General features: G+C 42.6%; 1 protein-coding gene across 2 annotated transcripts in view; it reads right to left on the bottom strand.

Annotated features, from left to right (window-relative positions):
- Positions 1 to 26: 26 nt before the first annotated feature.
- LOC105031534 (NEDD4-like E3 ubiquitin-protein ligase WWP1) overlaps positions 27 to 18,635 on the bottom strand; it is a 39,365-nt gene continuing 20,756 nt past the window's right edge. For both annotated transcript variants that reach the window (XM_029116167.2, XM_010906016.5), the window contains exons 7-23: positions 17,765 to 17,973; positions 13,207 to 13,570; positions 13,008 to 13,103; positions 12,690 to 12,864; positions 11,806 to 11,860; positions 11,389 to 11,473; positions 11,129 to 11,257; positions 10,930 to 11,002; positions 10,750 to 10,821; positions 10,289 to 10,377; positions 9,337 to 9,496; positions 9,087 to 9,220; positions 8,639 to 8,779; positions 7,268 to 7,493; positions 5,321 to 5,417; positions 4,434 to 4,506; positions 27 to 3,786 (exon numbers count right to left, since the gene is read on the bottom strand). In XM_029116167.2, coding sequence (XP_028972000.1) covers positions 3,687 to 3,786; positions 4,434 to 4,506; positions 5,321 to 5,417; positions 7,268 to 7,493; positions 8,639 to 8,779; positions 9,087 to 9,220; positions 9,337 to 9,496; positions 10,289 to 10,377; positions 10,750 to 10,821; positions 10,930 to 11,002; positions 11,129 to 11,257; positions 11,389 to 11,473; positions 11,806 to 11,860; positions 12,690 to 12,864; positions 13,008 to 13,103; positions 13,207 to 13,570; positions 17,765 to 17,973 — 2,278 coding nt within the window. In that variant the 3' untranslated portion in view covers positions 27 to 3,686. The remainder of the gene's footprint in view (positions 3,787 to 4,433; positions 4,507 to 5,320; positions 5,418 to 7,267; positions 7,494 to 8,638; positions 8,780 to 9,086; positions 9,221 to 9,336; positions 9,497 to 10,288; positions 10,378 to 10,749; positions 10,822 to 10,929; positions 11,003 to 11,128; positions 11,258 to 11,388; positions 11,474 to 11,805; positions 11,861 to 12,689; positions 12,865 to 13,007; positions 13,104 to 13,206; positions 13,571 to 17,764; positions 17,974 to 18,635) is intronic.

The following is an 18,635-nucleotide window of genomic DNA, read 5'->3' as shown; positions in this document are numbered from 1 at the left end:
CATTTGAATTAATACAACGCCAGTTGTAAAGATGGTCAGATACATTTATTAAATATGGTTCTTTCCACAGGCAAGATCCAACGAAACAGAAAGAAATCAAATGTTTAAGAACTGAAATAATAGGCGACAGGTTTTTGTGAATCCTGAGCAGAATGCCTCACAGACACCCCCATGTCTCTCAAAACAGAACAGCATGAGGGGCAGGGGTTTATCATAATTCCATCTTATATTTATTAACATGGGTAAAAGCAGATTACAAATGAATCTTCTATACAGTCTCAAGTAGGGGTTTTACAGTTATACAGTGTGTATCTACATGGGTGGATATGTTACAGTTCATCTCTGATACGAGCAAGGCGTCATAGAGCCTGTGTCTCGATGATAGCGAGGCTCTGAACAATAATTAAGTACTTTTCTTTTTTACATTGAGTTCTTCTTAATATACACTATCAATGTTTCTTTGACTATAGACTTTTTTCTGTTTTTACAGGAAGCACACTATTAGTATGGGGTGGTTTCTTCTGTCATTCAGACAAGGGTAGTTTACACCAATGCCCCTTTTCCACTTTTTTGTGATGCGTCCTTTTCTCACCAATAGGAACAGTGAACAGATTTTCTATACACATCACGACGGATATAACTTCAACATGAACCCATTATGGTTCAGAAGTATTATGGTTTGCAACGCAGTGGTCAGAACAGAATTCAGCAGAATGGTTTGTCACAGTGAATGGCTAAGGGCTTCCCCCAACTTCCATCCTTCACTGCGCCAGACAATCAAAACTGAAGAACAAAAAAGCACCAGAGTTGTTGGTAGAGATTCACATTTCAAAATACAAAAAAAAAAAAAATGGGAAAATGCATTGCGCATAACACAAAGGAAATATTAAATCAGTAAAATGACAACTAAGACCCAAAGCATTGCATTATAGCTTGCCAAGGCATGTCACTGTTTATTTTAATCAACTGATAGGAAACCCAATGGTCATAGCGCGGGATTATGTATCCTTGCACAGCGATTCAAATTACCTTGTAGGGTTTCAAAGGGACATATACATTGCGACAGCGCAACGCTTCTAACAATCATTGTCTCTTTAGAAAGCTGTACAACTGTAGCTTCTAAGTTGAGAGTAAGAAAAAGGTAACTTGCTGATATTAATACAATTCATTTCATGACAAGGAGACACTGATATTTGACTGCATGAAAAAGAAAAATCTGAACGCTTGAGCAGTGGGTAGCAACTAGAACTAGGAAGCACTTCTGGCACTGAACGTTTGTGTTGTATGGCACATACACAGAAACATTATAAGCAAGAAAAGTCAGGTAACTGATGAACTTACTGTCCAGGGGCCGTATTCACAAAACATTTTATCTTACCACTAGGACGACTCCTAAACAGCACTAAAAGTTCCTAGCTAAGAGTTTCCTCTTAAAACCTATTCACAAAGCTGCTGACCAACTTCTACTAAGGAATGGGGAAAAGTCTTAAGCTAAGAGAAAGGGCGGGGTTGACCCCATTGCTATGGTTGATGTCATATTCCACCAACAAGCTTACTACCTACAGTGACTGCCTGATAGGGGAGGGGTCTCTGTCAGTGAATTTATTACAGCAATACTTTAAGAAGAATGTGTCATGTTCCAATATTGAAATTAAGATATTAAAATTAAAATGTAGGCTAAGTGTCACTGATTAAACATGAAACCAAGAATGATATAATGACTAGTCAAGATATGTTCAGCTAATTGTCCATCTCTTACATGTCTGGCAGCTCGTAAAGAAATGCGTGTTAATCTTTTGTTGGTGCAATAATTTGTGCAATTATGGGTCCCAGCACATGCTATGGCCATGAAGTCGGCTTTGTTTCTTTGCAGGTGGTGAACATCATGAGGAAACTGAATGATCGGTCACATGATATGGAGTCTGGGGAGGGCATTTATTGTTTGATGTAATATTCAATTGACAGATGACTAAGACATACGTAGTTTGTCTGCGCTGCATAGCTGCATTTTCCCTGAGCCAAGTAGCGTAGAGTTGTCATAACCTTGATGTTACGAAGTTATTGGGTTGTTTCTGTTTGTTGGTGACTGCATCCCTGACTAGCTCTGCTATGATCATAATACCTTCGTGATTAAGCCAATACCTATTTAAAGGCTCAGTATCAATAAATGTTTCTAAAACGTCAACCTGATTACGAGGCGAATTGCCAGCAGCAGCCCTTTCAGGATTGTTTGTGACTTGGTCTTACTGACTTAGGAGTCCTCTTGACTCCTCCTAACTATTCACAGATGTAGGAACTGGTTTTAGCAGTAGAACGCATTGTGAAATACTCTTAGACCAAAACTGGCCTAAAGTAATGACTGACATGCCCATATTTTTTAAGCGCTACTCATAAATCAGCACATTAGGAGCTACTTTGAGCCTTAAGATGTTTTGTGAATATGTCCCCAGAACTATAACTTGATTTTGTATGTGTATCTCTTTCCATGAATAGCGCCTGCTTCGCTTTGTGTTGGGTAAACATACAGCATTTGAGACTAAGGCTGTCATCTCTCTCAGAAAACAAAAAATTACAGCATAAATTAAATAGGCAGGTATATAATGTAAGGAGATTAAGTGAAGTACCATGGCTGGAGAGCAAAGCTTTTGAGTGCCAGAGAGAAATCTGTCACAGCAGAAGAGACCTAAAAGCCCCCAAAACCGAAAATAAAAAACACTGGATCGTGCCACAGCCACCAGTCGACACCATTTTCCGTTTTCCGTTTTCTGACACCGTTTCTAAACTGGGGTAAAGAGGTCCTACCATTTTAAAAAGATAAGGTCTTTATGCAAGCACCATTGTAATGGGGGGAACCACATTAAACATGGGTCCCATTAATAAAACTTCTAAATGGAACCAATGATTTGATCCGTGTGCTCTCCAAAAGTAACACAGCTGTGTTGCGTACACAACCTCATGGAGCTGGTCATCGTCCTTTCATGAGTCAGGAACTCACAAATCATCTCAGAAGCATCACAGATTCCATTTTCTCGCCAGTCTAAATCATTATCCAAGACATGAGACTGGATCAACTCCTGTGACAGTATGATTCTCATGAGCCAAGTCTGAAAGCAGAGTGGTCATCCAGACTTTAATGGAGACCATTACCGTCCATCTCATCGTGTTTGCGGAGCAGGAGGGAGGGTGGCACTGAACAGTTTTTCCAATACTGACTGGCTGGTGGGTTCAATTGAGTTGATATGAATGGATGTGCAGTTGGGCTTGGGGGTCTTCTCCGGAGGCAGCCATGCAAACGCAGCACAATCACAACTACAGGTCCAAAAAACCCAGGCACTGGACCGAACACTGCAATCACTCTTTAAAAGCTCTATAAAACTAGAGCTATATGTTACGTCTCACAAAGAAATCCTCTCTACATTGTTTGTCTCCTTTTAAAAAACATCAAAAAAAACAACAAAAAAACATCATATAGATGTTTCTGTTTTCAAAAGAGGAAAAGCTCAAATGCTTGCATATTTTATGGGTTGTAGTATAAGTTGGATAGCTAAAATGAGGTTGTGAATTAAGATTTGGTTTTTAAAATGACAAAATAGCTTATGTACATTGGTAGTTATCTGTGCAATTTGTCCTTTTTGTTGATGAACTTGGCTGGATACACTGCAGTAGAGAGAGAGAGGCATACCTCTCTACTCTTGGCCAAAGCCTTCCGTTTCCTCAATGGCGAAGAGCAGCTTCTCCTTCAGCTGTTCAAAGCTTTTGTACGGTGGCAAATCCAGCCTGTTAAAGCTAAAGAAAAGAAGTAAAATATACAGTCATTAAGAATGAAAGTATTTTATCTGGAATTGAGTTCAATGTCAGGCAAACATCCCACCCAGGAGGTGTAACTGTTAATCAAGTCTCGAATAATTACTTGGCATTAAACGTCATGCACCTGACCAAAAGTCTCGAATAATTACTTGGCATTAAACGTCATGCACCTGACCAAAAGTCTCGAATAATTACTTGGCATTAAACGTCATGCACCTGACCAAAAGTCTCGAATAATTACTTGGCATTAAACGTCATGCACCTGACCAAAAGTCTCGAATAATTACTTGGCATTAAACGTCATGCACCTGACCAAAAGTCTCGAATAATTACTTGGCATTAAACGTCATGCACCTGACCAAAAGTCTCGAATAATTACTTGGCATTAAACGTCATGCACCTGACCAAAAGTCTCGAATAATTACTTGGCATTAAACGTCATGCACCTGACCAAAAGTCTCGAATAATTACTTGGCATTAAACGTCATGCACCTGACCAAAAGTCTCGAATAATTACTTGGCATTAAACGTCATGCACCTGACCAAAAGTCTCGAATAATTACTTGGCATTAAACGTCATGCACCTGACCAAAAGTGACTGATTGCATTAACAGGCTGGAACATACCAAGTGTGACTCCGAGGGAGCCAAGTATCTTTTCCAACCTTCTCAATGCAGAACTTCTGAGGGCCGTTACTCCCTACAGAGACAAAATACACAGAGCAGGTGAAATATCAATCTATTCCTGCCACGGACACACATTCCACCATTTCTATCCATCACAAAAAACAAATCTGTTACGAGAGAGGTTTTAAGATGCTAAACCAGTAAAGGGCTCCGGACCGAAACCGTTTAATTGTAGAGATATGGACCCAGACAGCCCACTGGATGTAGAAATCTGTAGCATTGTCATTTCTACTCCCCGAAAGGGAGTAATGTTATTACAGTCTGTTTTATTCACAAACGTAAGATATGTTATTAACACCAGTATTTGTTTTTAGACTTCACCCTTCCATATTCCATTCAGAGCCGAATTTTAGGATTGTTTTGGAATAGTTTCCAAAAAACATTGATTAATATTTATTTGGGCGCTACATTGTGATAGACAGGATTCCTGAGAGGTTCATTTACAACCATCCAGTCAGGGATGTAGCGCAGTGTTTGTGTCATGTCAGCAAACTTTTGTCGGCTTGCAAAAAGCTTGTATTCCCTTATACCACTGGATCTTAAAGATGCAGTCTGGGACATTTGCAAAAAAAACTATATTTTTTGTTAAACCGCCTAATTTGGGCTGGATGTGAAACATGCTGTTTATTTGTGCATAATCTAGAAGTAAAATCATCATTGCCAGGCAACATAAGCTAATTGAACATGACATTTTTTTTTTATAAAACAGTCACGTCTATGACAACTCAAAATTAATGGCAGCAGAAGTCCTGCCCGGAAGTTAGCTCTGCGCACGCACATGTGTGTGTGTGTGTGTGTGAGAGACAGTGTACGTGCATGTCACTAACCCATGAGCTCAGCAAAGCCCCCTAGAGGCAGTCGGCAGGTTCCCGTTACAAACTGCATGAGTCGGAGACGTACCTCGTTGTCCACCTCCTTCACCAGCTGGAACACAGAGGAACACAGACAGCTGATTCATACTGGTGGAGTAATTAAACTCCAAGCTGGAATGAGAAACATCTGGGGGAAGAACCAAATCTATGCGACAAAATGGTTGGGAAACCTTTAGAATAACATTGAAACCAAATCACTGCCTGTACCAGACACACATATCCCACGTTTTAAAAAATGACAAAGACAATTAAAATTTATTTATTATATTTGATCACCCTCAGCCAGAGGTGGGGGACTCGAGTCACATGACTTGACTCGAGTCTGACTCGAGTCACAATTTTCAGGACTTGTGACTTGCTTGATTAAAGTATGAAAATGACTTGACTTGACTTTGACTTGAGAACAAGTTACTTGAGACTTGACTTGAAGTGGAAGACTTGACAATGACTTGAACTTATAATAAACAAACAGCAATAAAATTATTTTATTTATTATTTTATGATGTTGTGACATCAGCACCATTAATCAGCGTATGTGCCTTTAAAGCTGCACAATTCAAACAGCGCCAAACATGGCAGACAGTAACGTTAGTCGAGCTCCACAAATAGTATCGTTTGGATACAAGGACATTGAACTGGACCGTGTGAATAAAAAAAGATTTGCCAGATGCAAAATATGCAACAACGTCAAATTTCATTCGTCATTTTAAGAACCACAAGGAAAGGTAAGAAAGTAATCTCTTAATATTCAGTTTCACTAAGATCTATAACGATTAAGTTACTAATTTAATGAATTAATCTTTTGTTTGTCATAATTTGGCCTTGGTTGCATATTAATATATATATATATATATTTTTTTTTTTTTTTTTTTTTTCTTGTTAGAAATGTGACCATTATCATTACTGAATACGTCTGGTAAATAGATGTAAGGTAATTTGAGTATAACAGTGGCATAGCCTGAATTTTAATGTTGATGGGCATCTTAAAATGAGCGGGCATGTATATTATTACACGTAGGCTATAATGTCTGTATTAAATGTGGGCATTTTCAAGTGTTTGTGGACTGCGTGTGGAAACTAAAAAGCATTGTGCTTACACCATAACAGTTAACTTTACTGCATGAAAGGCTAACATGGAGGCGCCGATCGTGTAATTCAGGATTGGCTGAATTACAGTGCAGAATGCGTGTTATTTCTTGATAACAGACCGTTGCCATGAAAAACAGCGCGTTGCTATGGACGCAGCAGGATTCTAACCAGAGACGAAACAGACTATTTTCTTTAGAGGAAGCAATACAGTAGTTTTTAAATCAATAAATTCCTTTTGAAATCAATATTTTGTGTCAAATTATAGCTTTATTTGGTAGGTAGCCATGTAATAGGAGGGATAAGGTATAGCGTGGCGGTTGTTATAGCGAATACAACCCCTTCAGGCTGATTCAAGATCCCTCCGCTTCATCCCCCCAAAAAATGGTACCGTGGAGGAGAAAAATATTTGATTTTGAAATCGAGCTTCGCACCGAGCGCACGTCAGAAACAGAGGACAGTGTGTTCATCTCTTTAGTACTGTGACTTGACTTGAAACTTATAAGGACTCGACTTGACTTGCTTAGGGTGAACCCTTGACTTGACTTGCTTGATTTATCTGAACTGTGACTTGAGACTTGACTCGAGACTTGATGGTTAAGACTTGAGACTTGCTTGGACTTGACCATGTGTGACTTGTCCCCATCTCTGCATCTCTCCCCATCTCTTGTGCAATAGTTTGATTCACATTTTTGTTTATAAATGTATAATTTTTTACTTGCAATATTATAACTGGGTTTTTAAATGTGAATGTAGCAAATTCAGAACAACAAAGACCAGCACAGAACATGGATTTGAAATTGTCCGTGTCCGTACCTGCCAGAACCAGATGATCTGCTTGCTGTTCCGGGTGTAGTGGCGATACACGGTGTTCCTCTGCCAGTCCTGGAGATCAACCTCCTGCATGCCACACAGCATCACCTCCAACTCCTTCTCATCAAAGTACTGAAGCCACTGTAGAGGCACCACTTCATTAAAGCCGTCCAGGAAAGCTTTGGTCTGGCCCTCCACACCACGGGAGAACCGCCACTCTGACATCAGCCTGCAGGTGAACGTTAGGGAAACACCATTAATATACTCTTCACTTAACCGGGGTTGCTTTCACCAAGGCTTTACTCCATTGGGTACACTTTCAAAATGGCTGCCCGTCCACTCTTTATAGAGGTATTCACAGACATTCATGAGGAGCAACTATGAAGTGACAAAATACTCACTTTTATTGAGGTTAGTCAAGAACAGATTTAAATGTAACCATATTAAAGTACATGCTCTACCAGAAAGAATCACTTTTACATTTTTTATTTTAAGCACCCCTCTGGATCTGCAGATGCGAAGCATCAAGGCTGAAATGTCCAGGTTTTTACTGTCAGAACTACCTGGACCTCAGCACAACCAAAACTAAATAGCTAGTCTTTGACAGAAGAAAAAAAAACAGTCATCCCAGTTCTTCAAGTTAACAGACCCACACTTCACTGAGGGAGGACTACAAATACATAGTAATCAATCATATTAAACAAAGATGTATTCCTATGAGTCAGTCGAAAGGTCATAGACTTTTCACATTCTACCATTCATTTATTCTATAAGGAAATGTAGAACCGCTTCAAATAAGGCCTATGTTTCGTTTAAGCTTACTCTGGCTCGAAGTAGATTAGCTTCAAATAGCATTAAAAAAAGAAAAGTTGCTTGTATTCAGTTAATATTGTCTGTTAAGTCAACATATCCTAAATATTTTTACTCGATTATGAACATACTGAGGTTATGTTAGCCTAAACGAAACAGACCATATCTGGAGCGGATCTATAACTTCCCTATGGAAGAAATGAATGGCGTAAGAATGGAACAAGATGCTTTTCTAATTGTGCTGCAAGGGTTTATGGGGATTATGACTCTATTCAGTCTATTAGAGAAAGACAGTAACACCTCCAAGTGAAGACAGCTGCTTCCAGTTTTCAGATGTAGAAATCTCCTTTTAACTTTTGAAATATCTAGACTACACGGTGTCTATTTCATGATAATGTAGCCTACCGGATTTGGTGCTCGATGGTATGCGTTTTGTATGTACCATTGACAACACATAAATTACCAACAAGGAGAAATTACCTGACATAGATTAGGCCTAGTCCGGAACTTAAAACTGCTGTGTGGAGAAAAAAAGTGCTCTGTGACTGGTTTATCCCTCCTCACCCAATGTACTCCTCCTTGTTCTCCTCCGTCACCAGGAGGTCACTTCCATCAGGCTTCAAGTCATGTGACGTGATCTTCCCCAGGATTTCCATGTCCACAGAAAAGTACATCTCTAGATTACACTCCTCGATGTTGTTATCCCTGTTATTAAGGAAGATGTTGCATTAGATAGATTACACAGATACTACAAATAATTCCAAGTCCAGATCATATTAAAATGGGTTAACGTCCCTACAGAGAAAGGCAATCGAATCAAGGCTCAACTCAGGTTGAATGTTAGATACATCTCTAGACCACACTCTGATGTTGTTATAGAGGCACAGGAGGTTTAGTACTAAACAATTGAATTAAATCATATGAGCAAATTAGGAGATGATTATGGCTGTGGGATTTGAATCCACAACCTTGTGGTTACTGACTAGAATAAGAGGGAGGGAGGTCTGCACACCTTATCCAGATCAGAGAGTTGTAGAACTCTGGGTCAATGGACTCTAGATCTTTGAGGATGAGTTTCTTGTTCAACATACGTTTGTAGAAAGGCAGAGAGAAGCCTGTGTCAATGAACTTGCCATGGAACAGCGCCTGCGGACAAGGGACCAGGAATGTTCAGGTGGTTCTGCCCAAAACCTCTAACTGTATGCGAGATTAAATACATAACAACATTTTCTAAGTGTGTGAGAGTGTGTGTAGGTGTGTACCATGGCGATGAATCGTCCTATGAAGCAGAAGTAGGAGAGATGGTCAGGGTTGATGGTGGAGGCAGGATTTATCTGGAGACAGTAGTTACTCTTTCCAGCGTACTCAAAGAGGCAGTACATGGGGTTGAGCACCTCGTGGGATAACAAGAAGAACCACTCTCTGTGGAGGTGACAAGACAGTGAGAAAACAAAGAGTGTGATGGGGGGAGAGGAAAGGAACCTTACCCCTAGGCTATTACACACAAGGCATGTCAGCTTAGCTTAAGGACTGCTTGAGGCTGGTCTTCATGGGTAGTTAGCGTATCATTTTATAAGGGTGACCTTACTGTGGTAAAATGTTTGAAGGTGTGGCACCAAATGGCAGACAGAAATGGTTAAGTTGCTAAAGTCTTGAGTCTAGTCCCAAGTCCTCAGGGCTCAAGTCGAGTCACAAGTAGGAGTCCCAGCCACCAGAGTCTCTATGGCTGAAGTCTGAGTTCCGGTATTCAAGACCTGGTAGTAGTGCTCAAATGTGGAATAACCTGGCAATGGGATGCCGTGTGGAAAACTCAATGTTTCCTAATTTGGTATATCAGCTTGTTTATCTTAACTAGACAAAGGGTAGCTAGAAGGCTGGTACGGCTTCATGTATGGGAAGAGATTTGCCTGTGCAAATTGTCTGATCAGAGCTGGAGCGAGTCCGCCTGCCTGCCCACACTCCCCCGCAGATCACTAGCCAGTGTGGGCTGTGTGGGGTGCGAACTTTCCACTGCAAAACAAAACTGACCTGAGAATCTTTGGCCGCTAGTATTACAAGAGGAAGCTAACGCGCTAGTAGTCTACAACACCAACTAGTTAATTAAGTCACAACAACTAAGTCTATAAAATCTTTGTGTTGACCACTGCAGAAATTAAAGACTCAAGGATGATTAACACTGCATGCAAATGTGGCCTGTGTGTGGTTGTGAATGACCTGGCCAAACCACCGTAGTCCAGTCCTTCTTCTCCTCTGAAGATGACGTAAAGCCTCCGTCTCAAGTCGTAAGGCTTCAGGGCCATAATCTGGAAACAGATACTGACATTAGCCAATTGAGAACATCACAGAAAAACTCACATTTTAACAACAACAAAAAATAGCTGTTCCCAGAGTGCAATAGTGTTTGCAGACAGGAATAATGAAGTCCATACAAAAACAGACAACATAAAGAATGACCAAAAAAAACAACATAGAACATCATTATACAACTAATAATGGAATAAAATGAGCTTAACCAATGTCATGCCTGGTCAGGGAAGGATGTGACATGCCATAAGGAAGTGCATGTGTACAGACAGTATTTAGATATGCATGCATATTTGTGTTGCATTTGAATGTGTGTATAATAAGCATGCTCTTACAACCAGCTCCACACACAGAGGGAGGTCAACTCTTACTTGCTGGAAAGAGTCTTCAAACAACGTCTGTCTAGACACGGTGATCTTAACATGGCTGGGGAGTGCGTTGGACTGAAGAAAGAAAGAAAAAGTGCACGTGAATTCAAATGAGTGGGGAGGACAGCCAACCCACGATCTAACCAAAAACCGAGGGCTTACACATAAGGACAGCAATGTTACCTGGCACAGGTAGCGGAAGTGTGCTAGTTTCCACCTGAAGCTGCGCTCATACGCTATCTGTGGGCCTTTGGTGCTGAGGGGAAGGCCAGAGGTCAGAAGTCAGGGTCAAGGGGAACCATCACCATGTGACCAGAATAAACGTCGAATGGAGGTATAATGACTAATGACGGTTTAAGATGGTGGTCAGTACATCACTCACACAGAGGACTTCCCAGTGCGCGGGTCACTGAAGGTGGTGGTCCGGGTGTTGTGATCTACGAAGTATCGGACGCCCTCCCGCGTGTAACGGATTTCCCAGCCCTGGGGAAGAGGGTCCTCGTTCTGTAGCCTGCATAGGAGGAAGACAAAGTGACAGTCGAATAATGAAAGAGAGACTCTGTCCTGAATGCTTGTGTTTTCTTTATCTATCGGTTCAATGCGGCTGGATGTGCCGTTGCCATGGAGCTAGGCTGGGCTCACCCTTGTGTCCGCGGGTCTTCCCACTGAGTTGTCTTGGTGTTGTGGTTGACAAAGTACACCCGGTCATTGGAGTCCACGCGCCGCTCTGGACGGAAACAAAGGAGGGAAGGTCAATCATAAGCCACATTAGTGGACTCTGTGAATCAGCGGCACTGGTGATTGGGGGGAGAGAGAAAGGTTTAGGTCACGACAGCAACGTGCTGGTCAGCAGGAAGAGACCTGAGGACAGGAGAACGTGGGAGTAAAAAAAGCCAGAACATATAAACTATAACTTTGGTATCAAATAATGTTCAACACATCTAGTGATGAACCTAGTCGAAATGAACCTAGGCAGACTTGGCAGACAGCAATAATGACAGTTAAGATCACAGAGTACACCGACTGTCTCAACTTCATAACATCTGAAGCAAAACTTACCCCAACCGGGAGGTAGCGGGCCCAGGGGGTCATTCTCGGCCAACATCATCTGAGCCTGGAGGAAACGTGGAATGGAGATTAACACGTCCATATAGCCCAAGGAGGTCAACAAACCGACAAACAGGTTGTCCAAATGAGCAGAAAAATCCAATTGAAATCAATAGAAGTGTATATGCCTGTCTTAGTGACTGACTGACTAGGTAGCAGGCCAAATTCAAAATGCTGCCAGGAGACCATCCCTCCACAGGAGTCAGTGTGGTGAGCTAATCATCGTCAGGGCAGATGAGATTATAGGTTAGTTCAAAGGCCTAGGAGACGGAGGAGAGCCTACTGAACCCCCTATCAAAGCCCTTTAGAACATCAGAGGGAATCAGGCCTCGGTATATGACCGAAGTGCAACAGACAATCAGGTCTATCTTGAAGATTAAGATTCACTCAGGCTTGTGTTACAGATATAATCAAGGATTATGCTTATTTTAAATAGATATATATAAAAAATGTAATATGTCTCTCTGTTTGTTTGAAGACTTAAACCAATACAAATAATGAAATCGAGAGGCGCAGTTCTCCTGAAGCCTCAGAGTAGAGGCTTATCTGGTTGATTATGCTGCTGAATTATTGGCTGACAGAGGATAAGCAGCCAAAAAGAAACTTCCACAATATGATTGGCAGATCCGTTTAAAGTTGCTGGCACTGTTCCTTTGGTTGTCAGATGTGCCAGAGAAGGTCAATATGCAATACATGATGAACAGAACTGACCTGACAATTTGCTGTTCACTAAACAGAAAACTGCATAGAACAAATAATTCTTTATCCTCCTCGGAAAATACAATGCTGGTTGGCATGGAAGAGTAACAGAAGACAGAGGGAATGGGGGCTGATACCGAGTAGATGTATCTCTGGTTGAACTGCTGCATGGCCCCCTGGAGTTGACTGCGCTGGGACTGCCACGCTTCGAAGTTCCGCACCGACTCCATGGTGGGCCTCTGCCACGTGGTGGTTCTGGTGTTATGGTCCACATAGTAGATCCTACCTCGGTCATCTACGCGCCGCTCCCAACTGACGGAGAGACGCAATTAGAATGTTAACTATAATCCTTAAGGGCCGCCACCATGACTACCAGCGCGTGCCATTCAGCGGGGGCTTTGGGGAGACGGGAGGAGTGGGCGGCGAGAGGCCGGCGTGTCGGTGGCTTTACTGACCCCGGCGGTAGGGGCTGGGGTCTCTCCCAGGTGGTGGTTCTGGTGTTGTGGTCCACGTAGTACGTTCTCCCGTGAGGATCCTTCCTCTGCTCCCACCTGCAGGACAGCAGAACACCCACGACAGACACACTCAACACCCAGCGGACAGTAAGACAAGCCGGTGCAGGGCACACTTTGAAACAAACACAGCGAGATGTACCCGGGGGGCAGAGGGTCCGAAGTGCCCGCGTTCAGGGCCGGCTGCCTGGGCTTGGATCCGTCGGCGTCCGCCCCACCGGAGCCCTCTGCCGCCTCCGTTGTGGAGCTGGGGGGCGTGGGCGAGGGGGCCGGGGCTGCCTGGCCTGGGGCGGAGGAGAAGGGCGGAGCAGCAGCGGCGGCGGCGTCGTCGTGCTCAGCGGGGAGAGTCTCCGTGGGGGGTTGAGGGGAGGGATCAGGGGTGGGGGTGGGGTCTGGGTCAGGGGAGGCGGTGGCGGCGGCTTTGCCGCAGTCCTCCGTGCCGCCTGCAGGGGGCTCTGTCTCGTCTGTGGACCCGGCTGCAGCGTCGGCCCCGGTATCACCATTCACTACAGACAGAAGGAAAGGACGCCACTGAAAAGACGGGACGGAAATAAACAGCGAACACATAGGTGGAAGAGGATGACCGTTCTAAACAACGACCCCAGTGACCTGCCTCACTATGGTAAAAATCTGCTATTCAATTCTCAGTGAGTTTTATGACATGGAGCCATGGCAGAGGCCAGGCAGAGAGCTTGTGTACATTTCGTTATTTTCTATTGTTGTAAACGGTTTTGAACTTCATGTTTTATGCAACTCCTTAAATGTTTCTGAAATATCTTGTGGTTTTAACCCACGGAGTTGTTGGACTCAGTTTGAATTCTTTGTTTGAACTGGCTTCCAAGCTACCTCGCTCGCATAGCGATCATTTGAATAGCCAACAGAACTGGGAGGCTTTTGATTTTATACGGCCGTGTTACTGGAAGGATGTGTTGGTGTGAGGGGGAGGAGCGGGATACAGGACAGGGCCTGATGAAGAGGAGCTCCAGGCCAGTGTGACTGATGAGTCATCTATATAGTACCATTGATTGCCCCTCTACTAACCTGTATCAACACTTGGCTTTCCAACTTATAAACACAATCGGCTGGGGAACACCATCTCCTAGTCAAGACATGCCACTGCACAAACTTTAAGCTCATTTAGGATTTAGATTTTGTATTTTTTTTTATTTGAGATGCTTTCCATAGAATATCCAAGAAGACGTATTGTTCCCTGCCCTCCACTGGGTCGGCCTGTGGGTGGCCCTCCCTGGCTGAGCTGTCCTTGGAGCTTTATCAGAGCCCGATGTGCTGACAGGACAGCAGCAGAAAGGGATTAGTGGCTGATCTTAATGAAAATTAATCGGTTCTGTTCCTTGGGATCAACTCAACCATGACCAGAGCCAGGCTGGAATATCAGAGTAGTCGTACAGGGAGTCGAGCCAGCTGCCAATATTGAATTCATCAGGACAGAGAGGTCGGCTAAATGCAGCCGTTTTAAATCGTCTGGCTCAAACTGTGAATGCTAGAAGCCATGGTATATCAGACCATATAACGCAAACATGAAAACATATGCATGTTTTTTTTCCCCCTCAGATATATTTCTGAAGGCATTTCATACTTCCACGGAAAGGAAAGGTTTTTGCTTAAAGACCAGTGGTCCAAATCTGAACTTGTGCTATAGGATGTGCAAATCATTTAAACCCTATATTCAATAGAAAATAGTACAAAGACAACACATAATATGAAACTGAGAAATTTTGTTTCGTGAAAAATATATACCCACTTTGAATTTGATGCCAGCAACATGACGGAGCAACAAAAGACTGGAAACGTTGTGTAATGCTAAAAACCTAAACTTGGTAATATCACACAACTAATTAGGTCAATTGGCAACAGGTCAGTTACATGATTGGGTATAAAATGAGCATACCAGAGAGGATGAGTCTTTCAGGGGTAAAAAAATAAATAAAAAAAGTTTAAGGATAAGGTTTCACTATGTAAAATTGCAAATAGTTTGGGGATCTCATCATCTATGTTACATAGAAATCTCTGTACACAAGGGACAGGGCCAAAAAATAATACTGGATGGCCGAGATCTTTGGCCCCTCAAGCGGCACTGCATTAAAAATAGACAATTCTGTAGTGGACATCACTGCATGGGCTCAGAAACACTTCTGAAAACAACAGTCTGTGAACTCAGTATGTCGCCACATCCACAAATGCAGGTTAAAACTGTACCATGCAAAGAACATATCATATACAAACAAGACCCAGAAACACCACCGAATTCAAAATGAGAATGTATTATTCCAAAAGTAACATTTCTCAGTTTCAACATTTGACATGTTGTCTTTGTACAAACCCAATTCCAAAAAAGTTGGGACACAGTACAATTGTGAATAAAAACAGAAGGCAATGATGTGGAAGTTTCAAATTACAATATTTTATTCAGAATACAACATAGATGACATATCAAATGTTTAAACTGAAAAAATGTATCACTTTAAGGGAAAAATAAGTTCATTTTGAATTTCATGGCATCAACACATCTCAAAAAAAATTGGGACAAGGCCATGTTTACCACTGTGTGGCATCCCCTCTTCTTTTTATAACAGACTGCAAACATCTGGGGACTGAGGAGACAAGTTGCTCAAGTTTATGAATAGAAATGTTGTCCCATTCTTGTCTAATACAGGCTTCTAGTTGCCCAACTGTCATAGGTCTTCTTTGTCGTACCTTCCTCATTATGATGCGCCAAATGTTTTCTATGGGTGAAAGATCTGGACTGCAGGCGGGCCATTTCAGTACCCGGATCCTTCTTGTATGCAGGCATGACATTGTAATTGATGCAGTATGTGGTCTGGCATTGTCATGTTGGAAAATTGTCTTCCCTGAAAGAGACAACGTCTGGATGGGAGCATATGTTGTTCTAGAACTTGGATATAACTGTCAGCATTGATGGTGCCTTTCCAGATGTGTAGGCTGCCCATGCTACACACACTCATGCAACCCCATACCATAAGAGATGCAGGCTTCTGAACTGAGCGCTGATAACAACTTGGGATATCCTTATCCTCTTTAGTCCGGATGACATGGCGTCCCAGTTTCCCAAAATGAACTTCAAATTTTGATTTGTCTGACCACAGAACACTTTGCCACAGTCCATTTTAAATGATCCTTGGCCCAGAGAAAACGCCTGTGCTTCTGGATCCTGTTTAGATACGGCTTATTTTTTGACCTATAGAGTTTTAGCCGGAAACGGCGAATGGCACGGTGGATTGTGTTCACCGACAATGTTTTCTGGAAGTATTCCTGAGCCCATTTTGTGATTTCCATTACAGTATCATTCCTGTATGTGATGCAGTGCCGTTTGAGGGCCCTAAGATCACGGGCATCCAGTATGGTTTTCCGGCCTTGACCCTTACGCACAGATTGTTCCAGATTCTCTGAATCTTTGGATGATATAATGCAATGTAAATGATAATAACATCAAACACTTCGCAATTTTTCTGAGAAACTCCTTCTTGATATTGCTCCACTATTTTTCGCCGCAGCATTGGGGGAATTGGTGATCCTTTGCCCATCTTGACTTCTGAGAGACACTTGTTATGGAAATTTTGAACTGATGTATTCTTGGTCCTATACATGTATGAATGAGTTACTAGTTAAAGATGCAGAGAGGGGTCTGGTGTTTGAATAGGAGACATCCTTGACCAGCACAGGTGGATTAGAGGGGTACTTGTAAATCTGTATAAACTTTTAGTGTCTCTGTTGATTAACCAGACATTGTGTCTCCTCAGGAGTTGAGAAGGATAAGGTGGGGGGACAGCCCGCCCTTTGGGTAAATGTTACACAAGACAGATGGGCAACAACTTAACACACCCCTTCTAACATTTGAAATAAATACGGATTGTTCATGTATGGAGTTAGAGACTCCTCAGACGATTATGTGTGTAAGCGGTTGACGCGTCTCTCTTATTTGCAAATAATAATAAAACTGTTAAATTGTGCCAAGAAAATGTTGTCTTTGTAGTTCGATGAAATTACCATCACACACTGCCACTCTGAGAGGCTCTTTTTATACCCAATAATGTTGCCAATTGACATAATAAGTTGCAAATTGGTCCTCCAGCTGTTCCTTATCTGTACATTTAACTTTTCCGGCCTCTTATTGCTACCTGTCCCAACTTTTTCGGAATGTTGTAGCTCTCATGAAATCCAAAATGAGCCAATATTTGGCATGACATTACAAAATGTCTCACTTTCAACATTCAATACATTATCTATATTCTATTGTGAATTAAATATAAGTTTATGAGATTTGTAAATTATTTCATTCCTTTTTTACTCACAATTTGTACAGTGTCCCAACTTTTTTGGAATCGGGTGTGTACCATTTCCCATTAAATATAGCGGGAAATGATTTGCACATCATTGCATACTTTTTATTTGCATAGAGCACTTAATTTGCATAGGAAACAGCTTAATCTGTATTTGAGAAACGAGCATCTCCAAATGTGGAGATCTGTCAATTACCTTGAACAGCATTTGGCTTTTTCACCAAGCAGCAATTATGCCTACTAGACCTTTTCCAGTGGCAAAACCCCTTTTTCTCAGCATGATATGAGGTTGAAACACTTAAATTGCAGGTAAAAAAAACAACAAATAAAACAAACTCTGGAGCCCCGATCTCCAGTGCACAGATGAGTGCTTTTCCTCACCAGTCTTAATGACTACTTCACCATCAGTGGAGGCAGGGTTATTTGTGGGCTTGACGACGGCTGCTTGGCAGGTCGGGGAGGACGCTGCATTGCCGTTGATGACTGGGTCCGGGCCGGGGGGGAAGCAGGAGTCGCTTTGAGCGGAGGAGGTGGAAGGACCCTCGCTGTCCACCCCGGTAGATGGAGGATGCCCGGTGCCATTCACAGAGCTGGAACAATCAAAAAAATATCAGCACAACATAGGAGACGGCTAATAAGGATGTATGGCTGAGTTCGTCACTCCGGCTGACGTTTCATTCGCGCGAAGCCAGATCCCTTGACTATGTGACAGGTCAACGTGGGGGTCGGTGTCGAGTCAGCGGTGTCATTGGGAGACCAGGGTTCGAGTCAAGCTCTCGGATTAGCCCAGGGGTCCCACTGAGGACGGTGTAATTGGTCGGCACCTTGCAGCGGCTCGGGCACTCGTGAGCTCGATCAAGGTAACAATTCGGGAAGCGCGTTCCCTCAGGCGCATTAGGATTCTGGTCAAGAATGCCTGGTTGAGTGAAGCACCACGATAGGAAGCAGAAGAGGTGACAATATGCTCCGGGAGACATCTATGCATCGACTGTCCTGAAGCTGCTGGGAGTTGCTGCGATGAAGCAGGACCTTAATTATAAATTGGATATAACCGAACTGGGGAGAAAAACTAGGTAAAAGGTTCAAAGTTAAAAGGAAAAAAAAAAAGAAACATCGGGGGCTGCAGACCAGACTGGCAATCATCTGTCTAGACAAACCTTCCAGAGACCACCCACATCCCAGAACACAATGGGTCCCAATCTGAAAACACTGCTATAGATGGATTGGGCCTGACAAGGCACACTCTGTAGAC

The sequence above is a fragment of the Esox lucius genome, chromosome 21 (genome assembly GCF_011004845.1).
Source record: "Esox lucius isolate fEsoLuc1 chromosome 21, fEsoLuc1.pri, whole genome shotgun sequence".
Taxonomy (NCBI): Eukaryota; Metazoa; Chordata; class Actinopteri; order Esociformes; family Esocidae; genus Esox; species Esox lucius.
The sequence above is the reverse complement of the archived record's forward strand: the minus strand, read 5'-3'. Positions and strand labels throughout refer to the sequence as shown.